This window comes from Plasmopara halstedii, assembly GCF_900000015.1.
Source record: "Plasmopara halstedii genome assembly, contig: Scaffold_292, whole genome shotgun sequence".
Taxonomy (NCBI): domain Eukaryota; phylum Oomycota; class Peronosporomycetes; order Peronosporales; family Peronosporaceae; genus Plasmopara; species Plasmopara halstedii.
The window spans coordinates 35,477-51,290 of NW_020187213.1; the positions used below are offsets into that span (position 1 = coordinate 35,477).

Consider the following 15,814-nt stretch of genomic DNA (forward strand, 5'->3'; position numbering starts at 1 on the left):
ATTAAATTAGGCGGCTTTGCCGCAGATAAAAATAAATAAGAATCATTTTTCGAGTTTGAACGGAAGAGTAGTTAGCCTTCGGTTAAGGCAATCATTACTCTTGGAGTAACTGCGATCTGCTAACTCGTACTTGTTCTAAGTATATAACGAAAGGCTTAGGATCTAAATTACGCTTATTCTTTGCGCAACGCTACGGCAGCCCCGCTGGAGGTGCTATAAGGTTTCTTCGGCCAACTTAGTGCATATATTTAGTACTCCGACTATTGAAACATCTGAAGGTACCGCGGAACTGCCCAGCAAACAGAAAATTCTCGCTTGTCGCCCTCAGCATGGCTGATGCCTATCGCCTTTTGCGCACACGTAGAGGTACCACTTCTGGTTCCCCATCCCGCTCTCATGGGGAGTGTATTTACTTCAAATTGATGCGACACAGATTCTTTTCGCGAAAGGGTTCGTTTAGACGCGGAAGGTCTCAGTAAAAACCGCAATAATTCGGATGCTTTTCGTGAAGAGGGTAACGTTTTTTGGGTTTCCCGCCTCCGAAAGAGGGCCAGACGCCATCGCAACAATGAGATATTCTAACTCTTGGATATATATAGTCTGCCAAATCTCATCTTTCTAAAAAACTAGGCGGTACAAATTCCTGCAAAATTTGTTGTATCCTTCGTAACTGAGAGCCTTTTAAAAAATAAACTACTTTTTCTTAATTTCACAGTGATTTATACACGAAAATAAGTCTGGCTTATTTGGTACAGGATTTCTCTGTCTCATTTTCTACAGCAACATTCTCTGATGTACTGCACAGCTTGAAGCTATCAGACCAGACTTCCCACGGACCTCACCTTTACATGGTCCCATCAACCTCATTCGTACCGAGAACTCATCATAATACTACATGATATTACTTTATTTTATTACTTCTGAGCTTCGCCTGGCCAGTAATTTATTATATCAGTCATCAAAATAGGGTACGTACCCGTTACATACAGGTGTGTAAATAAAGGTCAGCATAGAATGCATCAAAATGTCCGACACTAAGTGCGAGCTCTGAGGGTCCGAAACGACGGCTTTAAGTTTAATACACGGTCCCTTTATTTGCCTGGAAAATTATCGGGTGTTTATGGGAAGAGTAACACCAATGTAATATATCTAATATAGGTTTTGGTATTTGGTAAAGTGGATACTGCTACTGCTCGGAAGTCTGACAGATTCAAGTAAGAGTCGTGCTGATTTCTGAATGAAGTTCGATGATATCACGTAGCCGGGCTTTGTGTTCACATCTGTCACGTTGATAGTGGCGTATTTCGCCACAGCTGCTTGATGTAGTCGCTAGAACTTGAAGCGATGTGATCCACTTTTCACCTTTTCTCTTGCTCTGCGTGATTGCCGCTCAATGTCGTACAAAATGGGTGGCGATTAAGACATGTATATTTAAAGCGACATGTCCTCCAATCTGCTTTGCGCGTGGTTTTGTGCGAGCTATTGGATGTAACAAATTCCATGTGCTTAAATGGTCCGTATCACATGTACGAATAGATTCTCTGAACAGTAAAACAATAAAGCTTAACAAATGCTTGAAATTTTTTGACTCATCGTTTCGGTAAGGAAGCTGACCAGTTCAAAGACTACGTATCATAGCGCTCTTAATCATTCAACTACTTTGTACATATACCCAGTCGCACGTGTGATTTCTGCTGATACTTTACTGAACACCATGTTCGATACGTAATTTCTTCCTCATCCCTTGTTTGAATTTCTAGAACGAGTCTTCCCTCCGAGGAGAGCCATATCCTAAAATCTGGAGCGGCCAAAAGGGCCATTGCAGATCTTATCATGATACTCTCTACTTTTAAAAGATGTCACTTCAACTCATAGCCTCACAGGGCAACGAAAGTGACGGTCCGAGTTATCACAGTGCACTAGCTTGCATTCATATCGAATTGTGCGCAGTCTTACCACCAGACATTCCTCCGAATGCTACAGATATTGGTCGTACTGGTGCTGACAGTGGTCATAGCGCCGATCACATTTGCAGAAGTTGGTGACGAAGAGATTGACGATCAGGTAAAGGCTTGGCTTGAAAATTACTTGCAAGATGGCGAGACACGACTCTTTCCAAATGACATTAAAGGCGTATGGAAAAATGCCATTAGTCACAATCTTACTGCCAACTGGGAAGTTCTACCGATCGTATGCGAAGGCAAACCATCCATTCAGACCAAATCTAGAATCCTCACGCCAAATGGTGGATGTCCTGATGTCTATACAAACGCCAGTGTAAGCTGTACGTGTTTAGAGGGTTATAACAATTCGACTGAGTGGAACTTTTACATTCAACCGCGGACTCAACTCACAGACCAGCCACTTACACTAAAGTATGGGACGACGTTGGAGATTAATTCGCTCGTGACAATTGTCGTACCTGATGAGTTGAGTTCGATAAAAATTGTTGGAGTCGGAAGAGACATTGTGACATTGAATACAGTGGATGTATTGTCTGGCTGGGACGAATACGCTACGGACAACTCGCCTCTGATTGAGGTGAGTACAAGCTCGACTCTAAAGAGAATGTGAGTTGATATAACCACAAGAATAATTAATGGTATGTGTACTAATGAACTTTGTGTTTGAACGACCAGCACGCTGGAAAATCTCGATTTGCACTCAGTAATGGATACAGCACCAGACTCCATTGAAAATTTGTACGTTTATACTATGTGAGACATACGACTGGAGACTGTGAATTGACGCTTTCATTTGTTTTGATAGAACTTTTCGACAGACAAATATAAGTCAAGTCACAACAACATTCTTACTGAGTTTTGTCAGTCTGGAGTACTTGGATCTGTCGTACAACCAGATACAAAATACGTACTTGCAATTGTTATCACAAATGCGCGCTACCAATTCATGTCTACTAAAGTCTATCAACGTCAGCAACAATGCTTTAACTCAACTTCCGTATCGATTGCTTGAACTTGACCACCTCGACAGTCTGTACCTTGAAAACAATATGATTGAAGACTGGACGATCTCAACCGAAGTGTACGACAGTATTTCCAAGCTCACCAACTTTAACATGGACTTGCCTCCTGACACATATGCTTGTGATAATGGAATGTGGATGGCAGCCCAGAATGTCAAGTTTTGCGTACTGGGGAATATGACTACAGAGTCAAATTCAAAGTTTTCGTCTTGCAACCACCGTTTTGTCAATTATGTGGTAATACCAGTCTGTCTTGCAGTTTGCATCCTGCTCTTTGTCTTTGTGATACACAGACGTGGACGTTCTCAACGTAAGGATCGTGATGCAATTGAAATTGACTACACCTTGTCGTTCGAGTCAAATTCTTCGCCAAATACGAATCTTATCAATGATCCACGCATCATTGCACATCGCATTCCGTTTACAGATATAAAGATTGTCAAGTGTATCAACAAGGGAGGTTTTGGTCTTGTCTACTCTGGCTTGTACAACCGACATCGCGTAGCGATTAAACGCATTCGAACAGATCTCTGCTTGGATATGAAGCACATCGAAGCATTTATCAAAGAAATTAGTCTCATGTCGACACTGAATCACCCTCATATCGTGACATTTATTGGTGTCGCATGGGACACACTGCAGAATTTAAGTGCAGTGACAGAGTACATGGAACTTGGCGATTTACGTGCAGTTTTGCAAAACATTCACCGTGCTCCTTCGTCTCTGACGTGGAAAAAGCATAAACTTCGTCTTGTCCAACATATTGCAGAAGCTTTAATGTATTTGCACTCGTTGGAACCAAAGTTAATTCATCGTGATCTCAAGTCCAAGAATATTTTGTTGAATACCAAGATGGAGGCGAAATTAAGCGATTTTGGGGTATGTCGTGAGCGTCATTTAATAGAAACTCACATGACAGCAGGGATCGGGACATCGTTTTGGATCGCTCCAGAAGTTCTACTTGGCAAAGACTATGACGAGCGTGCCGACATTTATTCACTTGGTATCGTTCTTTCTGAGATAGATACAGAAGATTATCCATACTGGAATGCCAAGAATCCACCCAAAGGTGGGAAAGCCATGGAAATTGCCATTCTTCGTATGGTTGCAGCTGGAGAGTTGATTCCAGAGTTTACAGAAAGTTGTCCTCAGGAGGTGCTACGACTAGCAAAGGCTTGTTTGTCGTTAAATCCTGACGACCGTCCATCGGCTATGGAAGTAGTGTATATTATTCAGCAGATTATGAGTCCTTACACAGTAAAAGGTCTTGGGGACTCAAGCATAGAGTGGTCTTCATCCGACTCATCGTTCGTGTCAAGGTAAAGGTGATCAGAATACACCAGTTTAAGAAATAATAGATACATTATAACTTCTCATTCTTTACTTTTCTCGCATTTGAGCTTCTGTCCAGGTAGGTAGGACTCGATCGTTACTCCACGTTACTGTTGAAGGACATCGATTCGCTACATTCAAGCCAAGTGTAAGATACCTCTCTTTCGTAAGTTCCGCGGCTCAATAATACTACACACTCAGTCAATGATTCGTTGAATTCAGCGCTGATGTTCTGAGGTTCACAACTGCTACTAGACACCATTCAAATCAATCAAAGTATCAAAACAATTCAACCGTCCTTCAATCATCAAATTACTGTCATTACGAAACATTTAAATCGACCATTCTTTTCCCTCGTTAATTTCGTCCTGCGGTGAGATGAATGGAGTGTGAATTGACTTGATCATTACTTCACCGCAGAAAATGCACTCGGATGCGATGATCTCGTCCAATTTCTGTTGTACCATCTCCCGTTCTTGTGCAATAGACTGCTCCTTTGCAGCATTTTTGGCCTTAGCCGTCGTTGCAGCATTTCCTCCCTCTGCTCCTGGTGTCATAACTTCTTTTTCACTTGACGACAAATTGAGGAACGTAAACGCAGACAATGGGCGCTGAAAAAAGTTTGTGCGCGCTGGCATCTCGGTCGACAGTTCCGTGAGTTTTTGAATCAATTGCTTGACTGTTTGACGCTGAAAACTGTTATGATGCTTTTGCATCTCCTGACGCAGTGCACCAGCATGAAAAGCGTGCGAGCATGGAAAGACGTAAAATTCTTTGCCTAAAAGATTCTGTCCTGTCAGTTCGCAGCGCTGGTTGCCAGACACAACAGCACATCGTTTCCGTAGCTGCTGCATGTCTGCACGGATTAGCTCAGCCGATTGTGTGTAGTCTTGCATCTCTTCCTTGAGCTGGTCAATACGATCATTGTAGACTTCAAGCGATTCACTTATCTCTTTTTTGAATTCATTAATCAGCACAAAATCCGGGAAAAATGGCAAAATGTCTTCAATTTTAAGCAAATCACTCTCTTTTAAAATGTTCATTGCATCCTTGATCTCTCCACCAGCATCAATCGTGTGCTTGGCAATTAAAGTCCACAATTTCTTGCGCGTCTCGTCATCTTCAGGCATACCAGCCATTTCCTTTGCAATCTTTACATCCACTTGCAATGCCTTTTCCACCGCATCTTGATATAATCCCATGGCAGAGTAAATGTAAATACACGCACGATTTTTTTCATTTTGAGTACACAAACGAAGAGCAAAGGCAATGTCAAAGAGATGCTTTCCATTGTGTTTCTTGCGCAAAAAACTAATAAGCAAGCGTTCATCCGGATGTTTTGCTAGTAAAAAGAGCAGATAATTGTGGATTGTTGGGTCTCGATTGCCTTGTTTGATAGCAAACTTGAGAAAGCGGATGGCCATGTCTAGTACCGATCGGCTTTTTGTAGTATTACCTGTCGTATCACCACCTCCGCTTTTCTGGTGCACATGACGGACAATTGATGGAATGAGACGCGTTGGATTTAATGTTGCTGCTTCTAGCCATGCTTCGTACACTTCTTTTGGCTTATGAATGATCAATTCTGGTGAATACTTGTACCACAACTCTTCAATCTTGGACGTCTCGACGCTACGTAGCAATTCAATGGCTGCACCGTACTCGCCACGATCGACGTGGTATGTAATCACCTTTTCATAATCTTCAATTAATGTTGCGTAAAATACGAGCTCATCTGGTCGACCATGACTCGAGATCAAGTTAAATGTCGTGGCTGGGTCTAAATGACTCTTTTGGTCTTGCAAAAACTGTTTAAATTCAAACAGCAAGTTTGCGTGGGCATCCACATCCTGTGCACTTCCTTTCAGCACATTAAACTTGTCTAAAAACAGTTCGACAATCCAAGAACAGAGTACAGTCTTTTGTGTTTTCTCCTCGACGCCCAGACTTTTCAATTTTTGCAGGAGGAACAATAACAACGAATCCCGCGTCTCTTTCTCCAAAAATTTTAACGCTACTTCTTCAAACGACCTTGTCGTCTTGGCATAAATCACAGCAGCACGATCAAACTCGCCCTTTTCAAAGAGTTTATCTGCTTGTGCGGTCAAAACACGCTGACGTTCCCAACCATTGCGGCAGACACTGAGCGCCTGTTCAAAGTCACGGTCGTCTCCTGTACCCGTCATGGCTTTGCTCAAGAATAGTTTCCATACGTTTCGATCTTCATCAGATATAACAAGTTCGAGTATCCGACGATTCGAGTAGATCCACACTGTATTAAACGTCTCATCCACTGCAATACAATTTACAGTACCAACGCGTGAATCAAATGTTTCTTCCATCACGACGACACCACTAAGCTTCGAAACGACCTGGACATGACGTGGAAATAGAAGAACTACGTGGTACTGAGTCACTGCGATCGAAATGGGTGGTGTAAACGATCCACGACCGGTTGCTTGCTTCCCGGGGTATGCTAGCAATCCTGTATTCAACGTCACATTCTCTATGGTACTTGAGAGACCAAAGACAAAGTCACCATGGTATACCCCGTCTCCAGTAAGAACCCCAAAGCACTTAGCACGTTCACGCTCTTGTTTTGAATAAAAACGTAATTCCGCCGTCGTAACATCGCCAGGAAGTTCTTGAAATCGTAGTCGCTCTGGATTCGTATACTCTTTAAACATGGCTTCTAAACCACCAGAACTGCCACTAATGAACTGAAACATCCTCATCGGTCTCTTTCCGGACGCGGAAGTAGTCAACATGACATAGTACCGCAAATCTCCCGATGGAAGTGTCCAATGCTCAAAGCCTATTCCGGCAATTGGCCCCTGGTTTGAGATTTGATACACTTTCTTAAACGACTTTTCTTTCCCGCCGTCAAACTCTGCTTCAAACACAGCACCAGAGTCTGTACCAATAAGTACCGATTCCGAAGTTTCTGGTGATCCAGCTTGCCGGTCCCAAGCTACACATGTAAACTTCAGTGACTGAGCTTTTATAATTTTCTTCGGACGTGTCGATCCTGTTGAAAGATAAAAATTTGATCCATTTTCCATCGAAATGAGCACGTGGGCACCCGTAGGATCAATAAATACGTTCGACATGGCAACATGAGGTTCAATCATAATCTCTTCAATAGTACCACTACTGTCCGTGGCTTCTGTGGTACATCGTAATAGCATACCTTCTTGCGAACCCATGGCAAGAACCCCATTCCCAACATCCATACAGCAGAGCGTAAACCCCTTGCGACGTGATACTTTCAGACCATGTTCTCGTACTTCAAACATGGGCTTTTCTTCCTCTTTGCTCTTCTTTTGTGCGTCGTCACCGACTGATTCAAAGTCGAAATCATCATTGCTACTATTATCACCACCGTAGGCGTCACCTCCTGCACCGTACGGAGACTCGTACATGCCACCACCGTGACCACCTCCATGACGAGGGTCTCCTAACGTTTCCTCTTCTTTTTTCCAATCTGCAAAAAGATCCGCCGACATGCTGCTACTTCCTTCTTCTTCCCAAGATTAAACGTACCCTTTATTTTTGTTCACTTCAGTGACGGGGTACCTTATTAAAAAGTATAAGATGACTGACGCTAACACGAATAGATACATTTCGGGCGCTCAAGCTCTACTAAACCAGCTGAAAGTGCAGAAGGCTGAGGTACCCGACGAGATATTGCGCGTACAAGATCTAATTGAGTGTCTGGACAATAATGCAAAAAAGATAGCAGCGGCATTGATGGTCAATCGTCGACGAGGTGCGAGTAGTACAGGTGCCGATACAACTGCACAACTATTGAAGGAGCAGAAGGAGCTCATTTCTTCAGTAAGCATAGTAGATAGCGAGTGAATGCGACACTGCGTTTATAACTTAAACAGCTAATTGACTTTAGAATTTAACGCACTCACGTTGATTTGTTTGTCGTGCAGATCGCCGGGTTATATGAGCAGATGAGTAACAAACCAGATCTACTCTCTGATCAGGGAACATAAATTGTTATGATGTATTCAAAAGTATGATTTCACTTCCCATCAAATATATTCAAGTTTACATCTACTGTTTAAAGACGTCATTTAAAGCTTTTTCAAATATCTCCAATGCAAGGTTACATTCGTCTTCCGATACGTTAAGCGGTGGCATAAAACGGAGCGTCTCGTACACGCTTGTGGTCAAGAGCATCATTCCACGATTTAAACATGCTGCTGAAACCTTGCTCGCTGCTCCTTTAATCCTTGATGAAGGATCAAATTCTAAACCGATCATCAGACCCAAACCACGTACATCCAGTATCGGATACTTCCCCGACGCCTTTAATTGCTTCAGACCAGTCTGTAGCTGCGCTCCCCGCACGTGTGTGTTTTCCAATAACTTTTCGTCTGCAATGACTTGTTGCGTTGCAATAGCGGCAGCACAAGCAACAGCATTACCAGCGTATGTACCCCCCATTGATCCAGGTGGTTGTAAGTCGGTCAATTCCTTGCGACTTGCAATCCCACTAATTGGATAGCCATCAGCGATACCCTTGGCAAACGTCAGAATATCCGGCTGCACGTCAAAGTGACTGTCAATCGCAAAGTAACCGCCAGTACGTCCAAAGCCCGACTGGATTTCGTCTGCAATCAATAAAATGTCATTCGCAGACGCAACTTCGCGTAGCCCTTTCATAAAACTCTTGGGTGGTACAACGTATCCACCCTCGCCCAGGACCGGTTCAATAATAATCGCTGCTGTATCACGTGGTGCTGACTGCTGTTTTAAGGCAAGGTGAAGTTGTTCCAAACACCATTTGACGTTCTTCTCGTCGTCATGAATCGGACCGTGCAAAGCGTATGGGTACGGTACAAACGTCACACCAGGCATTAATGGACCAAAACCAGCACTATATACCGTCTTACTTGACGTCAGGCTCATTGTCCCCACTGTACGACCATGATAACCACCCTGAAACGCAATCACTTGGGTTTTACCCGTAGCATGACGTGCTAGCTTGACAGCATTCTCAACAGCTTCGGATCCGCTGCACGCGAAAAAGAGCGAATCTAAAGTCTTAGGAAGCACTGGCAACAACGTCTTTATCAAGTCCAACATAGGCTGGTGGTACCCAATATTCACTTGAGCGTGCACTAGCGTTGCAGCCTGCTTTTGGACGGCGGCTACAACCTTTGGATGGGAGTGACCCACGCTGGTAACGGCAATGCCACTTGTAAAGTCTAAAAGCTTGCGATTGTCAGATGTCCAAATCCATGTGCCTTTGCCTTTAGTCATAATCATGTCCGACATGCGGCCAATGCCCTTGGCAAGATGATGCTTGACCATTTTTAATGTCGAGAAAAGATCGACTTTGATTTATGGAGCAACTTTAGAAGTACACTGGAATGTTCATGATAATTTGGTCGAAGCGTAAGTACGAATACGACATTCAATCCCTCATTTTAACAGTCTATTGACAGTAGCGTCGCAAGGAACGATAAATTTGTCACTGGATCTTGTGTTTGTGGACCAATGACTGCGCTCATGCACGTGCGAGCGTGCGACAGGAGCGCAGATTGAAGCCACATCATGTGCGATACTTTTAAGTGCCGTTTGCTTGTGCTGTTTTATCATGTCTAAAGTATGTAGAATGCAGAGAAATTACACTAAATTACCGATGAATCGCATTTTTCTTCTATATCAAACAAAGATAAATCCGAGGCATCAGCGTTATTGAGTAGATTGAAACCGGTTCAAAAACGCCTTTTGTGCTGGTGATCTGGTTCCTTCGCTTTGGCCAATCGACTCCGAACTCTTTTCTGTACCAACTGGTAATTCATCTAGAAAGAGGTTTGGCCGAATGTCTTGATGCGTGTGTATGATCTGATTGGCAGCTTCATTTGCTAAAGGCTGTTTGATTTCAAACAGTTGATTGACGCCAAACAGTTGATTGACGCCAGGATGGGATGTGGTGAGGCGGTCGTTCAGTTCTTTTATTCGCGCTTTCAAGGCTTGAAGCCGTCCATTTAGGCGTATAATATTAGCTGGGCAGTCGATGGACTCAGGCTTTTTCATATACCTTTTTTCAAATTGGACGCCCCAAGCTCGAATTTCTTCTCGGTATTCTTGTTCCATTAGCTGGCATTTGTTCAGTTCCTGACTTAAAAATGTCTCGACAATCTGCTGCTGCCCATGCGTTGCGTCAGAAGCCAAACTCTGCGTTGGATTGACCGTCGAAAAGTACGAATGTTTCATTAATTCTTGGAGAGGTTTCAATGCTAGCAAGTCTCTTAAGAACTCATATTCTGGTGAGCCTGTGACAATTTCGTCAAGCAAGCGACTCTTTTCCATCAGACTTCCACGAATACGAAGTCCAGTGAGCATTTCTGCCATGACAAATGCCACGCTTCGCACGTCTTGAGCCCGATCATCATTCGTAAACTGCATTTTAATGCTAGAGCGACGAATTGGAAGGAATCTGGTAGACACAATTAATATAATGGGCCTTGTGTAAGTGACTGAAAAGCGTTCTGTACGGCATTAGCTTAATTTTTTTTGAATGTCTCCACGTACTCTTTTGATTGAAGAGAATTTAATACTCGAGCAGATGGAAACCATGCAGCAATTTTGACCACATTTCCTCCACACAAAAGTACTGATGACATTGAAAGCTGGCGCAGAGTTAGTGCCTCACACCGTGAACATATTTACAGAATCTCGAGAGGGACAGAAGCGACCTCTCAAGTGGATGCAGTACAACAAAGAAGTTACGTACACCACCGCATGTAAATCCCGCCTGAACACCAACATATGCACGTCAATGTAATTTTCTTAATATGGAATGTGACGTAGTACCTGATGAAGTGCATAAAGTCCGCACACAATATAATATACATATTGTTTAATTGCCAAAGGATGCAGGCGATTAAAGTCCTTTTGAAGACTATCATACTGCTCATTTCACTTCACAAATTCTAACTAATCTTAATTCAGCATCGTACCTGGCAAGGCTGCCAATAACGGATGAAGTGGCGTGGAGGCAGATCCGTGCTTGACTGCTTTCCACAGAGTTGTAGCAAAAGACATGTTTTCCTCTATCTGTGTTCGATATGATGCTGCAACGCTGCAGCTCAGCTTCTAAAAGTTGCTGAATAGTATGCACACGAGAGCTACTTTCGCTAAGTTCAGCTACAGTGTCATTTACATTCATGCATTCTACAGCATGCATTTGGCCGCTATAAAACACATCATCAGATATATAGAATGCCATAATTTCATGTCAACCTACGTTGTCTTGTTAAGTGAATTATAAATGCATCCAAGTCGACCCATAGCAATTGGATTAGTCCCCAATGGGAGCGAATATGACTCACTGTTAATATCTTGCTTCATTTCAGAAATAGCCGCTTAAACAAAATACATTCAGATTCTAATACTTAAAACCATATTAAACCACCGCATCTAAAATTTACAATGCCGCTATGCTCAGGGGTTTCGACAAACGAGGCGGCGAAGTAACACGTGGGTCGGAACGCGAATTCAAACTTTAATTTCTCAACGCCAAATATGTTGACCAAGCCTGTACGAGTGCTGAGCGAGCGTCTCATGAGCCGCGGTTTTGAGCCAACTGTCGTTCGCCTCATGGAGAATGTAAGTTTTCGATCTTTAATCTTTATGCTGCGTACTGACTTGATTGTTTTGAGTGCAATAGGTTCAGAAGGTCGTACGATCACAGCCCGGTCTCATTTCTCTAGAGACACTAAGCGACGTGAATGATCATCACAAATACGTCGTTCTTTCTGAAGTAAGATTGCATGGATCATTCCCACGCAGAGTATGTGCTAATTGGATATGCTTGTGACTATTGTAGTGGAAATCACTTGACGATTATCAAGCTTGGACGTCAAGTGAAGCTTACAAGCATTGCACGGAACAGATTAATGAAGTGCTGGATTTACCTGGCAAGCGAACGACCATATACAAGCAACCAAAGGAGGATATTTTTCTTTTGTAACAGGTGAAATAATTGATATGCAATCAGCGGTTAGAAATTTATGCAATATTATGTCAAATGACTTCTAAACCAAGCAGCTACTTGTACTGCCCGACGGAAGTGTAGTCGACAGTTATAGAAACAATTCTCGATTTTGCTGGGTATGCAGTGTGCTGTAATTTGCGTCAAACAGATAGTAAAGTATCCATTCAGTACCGCTAATCGCCCGGTCCATTCTTCGATCAGTGTATGACCAATCGACCTCTTCAATCGTCATTTACATCGTTCCAAGCTGAGGCCGTGATCCTCCTTTCTATGGAAGTTTGATGCTCTTGTGAGATGCTGTATATATCTGTGGGAGGTGCCACGTTTACATCATTGAGAAGTAAAGCCTTGTTCATATGTAGTAGCATGTAATTTTATACGAAACACAGAATACGTAAACGACAAATGATTGACCTGATTGCCACATTTAAATCATGTCAGTATTGTTGTTGACAGACGCGTTCAACCCAAACGGCAGGAGCTGGGGTATTCGCCCGCCGACCTAAGCCAACCGGAGGATTACAAGCGCCCGGACGGATCAAGATGCAAGAACCAAATGCCAAGTAACTGGATGATGTCATGTGTTGCTGCTTGATAACCCTTTAAACTCTTCCTGTATCGCTTTAATCATTGTCAAGGTATGCACCGAAATTAGCTGGGATCGAGTAGAGTGTTAACCTTGAATGTTCGTGGAAATTGTCACCCTCACGCATTCAAAAAGAAGCTGCCGATCAAAGATGCTGTCAACACGCGCATCTCATGTTCAGTTGGTTACTTTTTTTCAAGCATAGAAGCCCGAACAGTGGAAAACCCCAGTTTGTTGGGAGCAGTGCGACACGCGGCTCCTTACATGACTGCGACCAAATTGTAAAGCATCCAAGCGCTATTACCTTACGCAGAAAGGCTTAAAACTTTGCCCGACCACTTACGTTAGAAAGTACAAAATTACTTATCAGTCCAGAGCTGCATTTATGGCTAGCTCTAACTTACAAGCTTGAAATAGAGCTGTTAACTTCTTCACCTATCATTTGGGTGTACAATAAGTTTTAAAGGCTTGGGCTGCACTTATAACTATTTGTAGTCGCCCCAAGCAAGCCCCAACGTGATAGTATTTTGACTCAGCGGATTCTCCATCTTCTTATCTTGATAGATCGCAGACATCGGGCCAATCGGCTTACAATGTCGCTTTTTACTTGCCCGCTTCCATCGTTCTTGTTCGGTGGCTTTTTCGTGTTTCATTCTTGCTTTGTGTTTTCATCAACAAATATGGACCTCGTTTTGGGCTGCCTTTTGAGAAAAACCGGAATGTAGCGGTCAATTCACTTGGATTAAGATTAGCAGCCTCCTTTATTTTGGAGACTGATACCGCTCATATTTTTCTCTATTGCAGCGTTATTATCAGCACTCCCACAAGAGATCGGGATCACGAGACGGCTCCGCACTGGTTGCGAGAAAAGAACTTTATCGCTCGACAACCATAATATGCCCTCATTTGACTTTAATTTCACTTAATCAAGTGGTTAAACACCGATCCCTTGCTCAAGTTGTTTGTAGCTTGGGACGGGAGATAACTAGTTCGATACCCATAGGATCCGAATCAAGGACGCGGAGGTACGTCACTAAAGTGGACGAGCAATCACACCCTTGTGGAGTGACCGTCCTGCCAACCCGCACCCAATTGGTGTGTGATAGTTGGGTGGGAGGAGACCACACTGACAGAGAAAGCCCCATAGTGTAATGAGGGGTACGGAACCCGGTAGAGAAAGTTTAGTACTAGCGTGTGTTCCGGTAGCATGAATCTCAAGTGGTTAACCCCCCCCCATTCGCTAGTTTATCTAATGCATTTATCATGCCTCAAAACTTGATTTTTTTCTCTACACTGAATATTCTCCTGATAGTCACTGCCATCGAGCGCTGTCAAAATTTCGTCCACAGACACAAGCTGACGCATAAACTCGCATCTTTTAAAATGTCTGTCGTTCAGATGTGTCCATTTTCCATTGCTAAAAGCATCACAATACCATTTTATGGCGTCTAATAATCCATCCAAGACTACTTTTTAAATTGCGATAAGATGTGATGCCGATCTGATAAGTGAAGTACTACTTTTGCGTTTGTATCATGAGTCAGCTCTAAAATGGTTTTGAGAGTATTTCATTGATTTCTACTTGACGAAATTCTATCTTATAGGCCAGCAACTTACTTTTCTCACCGTCCTTTCCATAATATAGTCCCAAAACTCTCATCTGGAAATTGTTATACTTTATTGGATAAATTTATATTGGTATATACTGCGGTAATACACATCTTACTATATGCCACAAATGAAAAGAGTAATATGTTGAAACAGCAAATAACCAACGGCTCTTAAAGACTGGTATGGTTTCAGGTAAATGACGAATTGTAAACGTTGTAAGCAACGCTAATGCGGAGCAGACGCGGATTTAAGCGCTGTCTTCGACTCATGTTATGAAAAACATGGTAGAAGAAGAAGCGAAAAGGCTTGGTTAGACGAGTTCAAGCCTTGTCAGATCCTCCATCCAGGCTTTATTTTTAGCTTCCTTTCCAGGTGCATCATATATGAGGAACATTATGGGCCATGCTACGTGCTGACCTTGACGACAAGTCTTTTCCAAAGTCAAACAATATATTCAAATGAAAAACGGTGTATAATTATGGCTTGCAATTTGTAGTCATACAACAAGCAGATCACTTTTAGGTACAAATGGCAACTGCGAGCCTCAATATTTCGGGAGCAGAATAGGCTTTCGTGAACACACCTACATAGAAAAATGGAAAATGAACATCCGCAAAAAACAACGATTAAAAGATCTACTCAAGGCTCGTCATAAATTATAGAGCCAACAAACAGTGCCAAGGCGGAAAAAGATTGCGCTGGTGGTACGGGCTGTCAATCAGTATATGGGGGGTAGATCCAGTCATCTAGCTGCAAGTGGTGATTAAAAAGCTTGAGGACGATCAGATAAAAGCAATGAAGACAATTATGAAGAACCTCAAACTATAAAAATATTGCAAGACAAAAAGGATGCGGATGGAGAATCCTTAAGGTAAATATGTGGGGTATGCCGACGAGCAAGTGTATAGTTTTGACGGATCTAAAAAGGATTATTTTAAAATATGCAAGACAGTGATATGTCCGACAAAGCACAGTATCACACCGAAGATAATTTAGGATCGAGAGTATTATTGTGAGCCCCGCGGAGCTATGGATAGGTGTAGATGCGATCCCATGAAGAAATTGGAGTGTGCCTCAACGATATCACACGTTCACCGGTCTCTTCTTCGCAGACGACACGACTCTCCTGGAAGGCTCCATAGCGAGTATACAAGCCCAGCTTGAGCTCGTGGAAGAGTACTGTATGGGGTCTGGTGCAAAACTCAATCTTAGCAAGGCGTCATTTGATGGCGCTGAATCGAAACGAGACCTGTCCTCAGCTCCCTGGTGTGCACGTGCT

At 42.9% G+C, this 15,814-nt stretch overlaps 6 protein-coding genes across 6 annotated transcripts; 3 read left to right on the forward strand and 3 right to left on the reverse strand.

Annotated features, from left to right (window-relative positions):
* Window positions 1–1,974: 1,974 nt before the first annotated feature.
* Window positions 1,975–4,309, forward strand: PHALS_05836 (tkl protein kinase; the record flags this gene model as incomplete). The annotated part of the gene is made up of 3 exons (XM_024723143.1): window positions 1,975–2,570; window positions 2,640–2,702; window positions 2,770–4,309. The coding sequence occupies 3 exons, from the start codon at window positions 1,975–1,977 to the stop codon at window positions 4,307–4,309; spliced, it is 2,199 nt and encodes a 732-aa protein (XP_024574149.1).
* A 341-nt stretch (window positions 4,310–4,650) lies between these two features.
* PHALS_05837 (vacuolar protein sorting-associated protein 18) lies at window positions 4,651–7,824 on the reverse strand (the record flags this gene model as incomplete). The annotated part of the gene is made up of 1 exon (XM_024723144.1): window positions 4,651–7,824. One exon carries the CDS (start codon window positions 7,822–7,824, stop codon window positions 4,651–4,653), a length of 3,174 nt encoding a protein of 1,057 aa, XP_024574150.1.
* Window positions 7,825–7,912: 88 nt separating this feature from the next.
* On the forward strand, window positions 7,913–8,322 carry PHALS_05838 (uncharacterized protein; the record flags this gene model as incomplete). Its single annotated transcript, XM_024723145.1, has 2 exons — window positions 7,913–8,155; window positions 8,260–8,322. 2 exons carry the CDS (start codon window positions 7,913–7,915, stop codon window positions 8,320–8,322), a joined length of 306 nt encoding a protein of 101 aa, XP_024574151.1.
* A 61-nt stretch (window positions 8,323–8,383) lies between these two features.
* Window positions 8,384–9,646, reverse strand: PHALS_05839 (4-aminobutyrate transaminase; the record flags this gene model as incomplete). Its single annotated transcript, XM_024723146.1, has 1 exon — window positions 8,384–9,646. The coding sequence occupies one exon, from the start codon at window positions 9,644–9,646 to the stop codon at window positions 8,384–8,386; it is 1,263 nt and encodes a 420-aa protein (XP_024574152.1).
* Window positions 9,647–10,030: 384 nt separating this feature from the next.
* On the reverse strand, window positions 10,031–11,692 carry PHALS_05840 (Serine/threonine-/dual specificity protein kinase, catalytic domain; the record flags this gene model as incomplete). The annotated part of the gene is made up of 6 exons (XM_024723147.1): window positions 10,031–10,778; window positions 10,874–10,955; window positions 11,012–11,096; window positions 11,156–11,243; window positions 11,302–11,535; window positions 11,589–11,692. The coding sequence occupies 6 exons, from the start codon at window positions 11,690–11,692 to the stop codon at window positions 10,031–10,033; spliced, it is 1,341 nt and encodes a 446-aa protein (XP_024574153.1).
* Window positions 11,693–11,866: 174 nt separating this feature from the next.
* On the forward strand, window positions 11,867–12,314 carry PHALS_05841 (antibiotic biosynthesis monooxygenase; the record flags this gene model as incomplete). The annotated part of the gene is made up of 3 exons (XM_024723149.1): window positions 11,867–11,950; window positions 12,012–12,104; window positions 12,171–12,314. The coding sequence occupies 3 exons, from the start codon at window positions 11,867–11,869 to the stop codon at window positions 12,312–12,314; spliced, it is 321 nt and encodes a 106-aa protein (XP_024574154.1).
* Window positions 12,315–15,814: the final 3,500 nt, after the last annotated feature.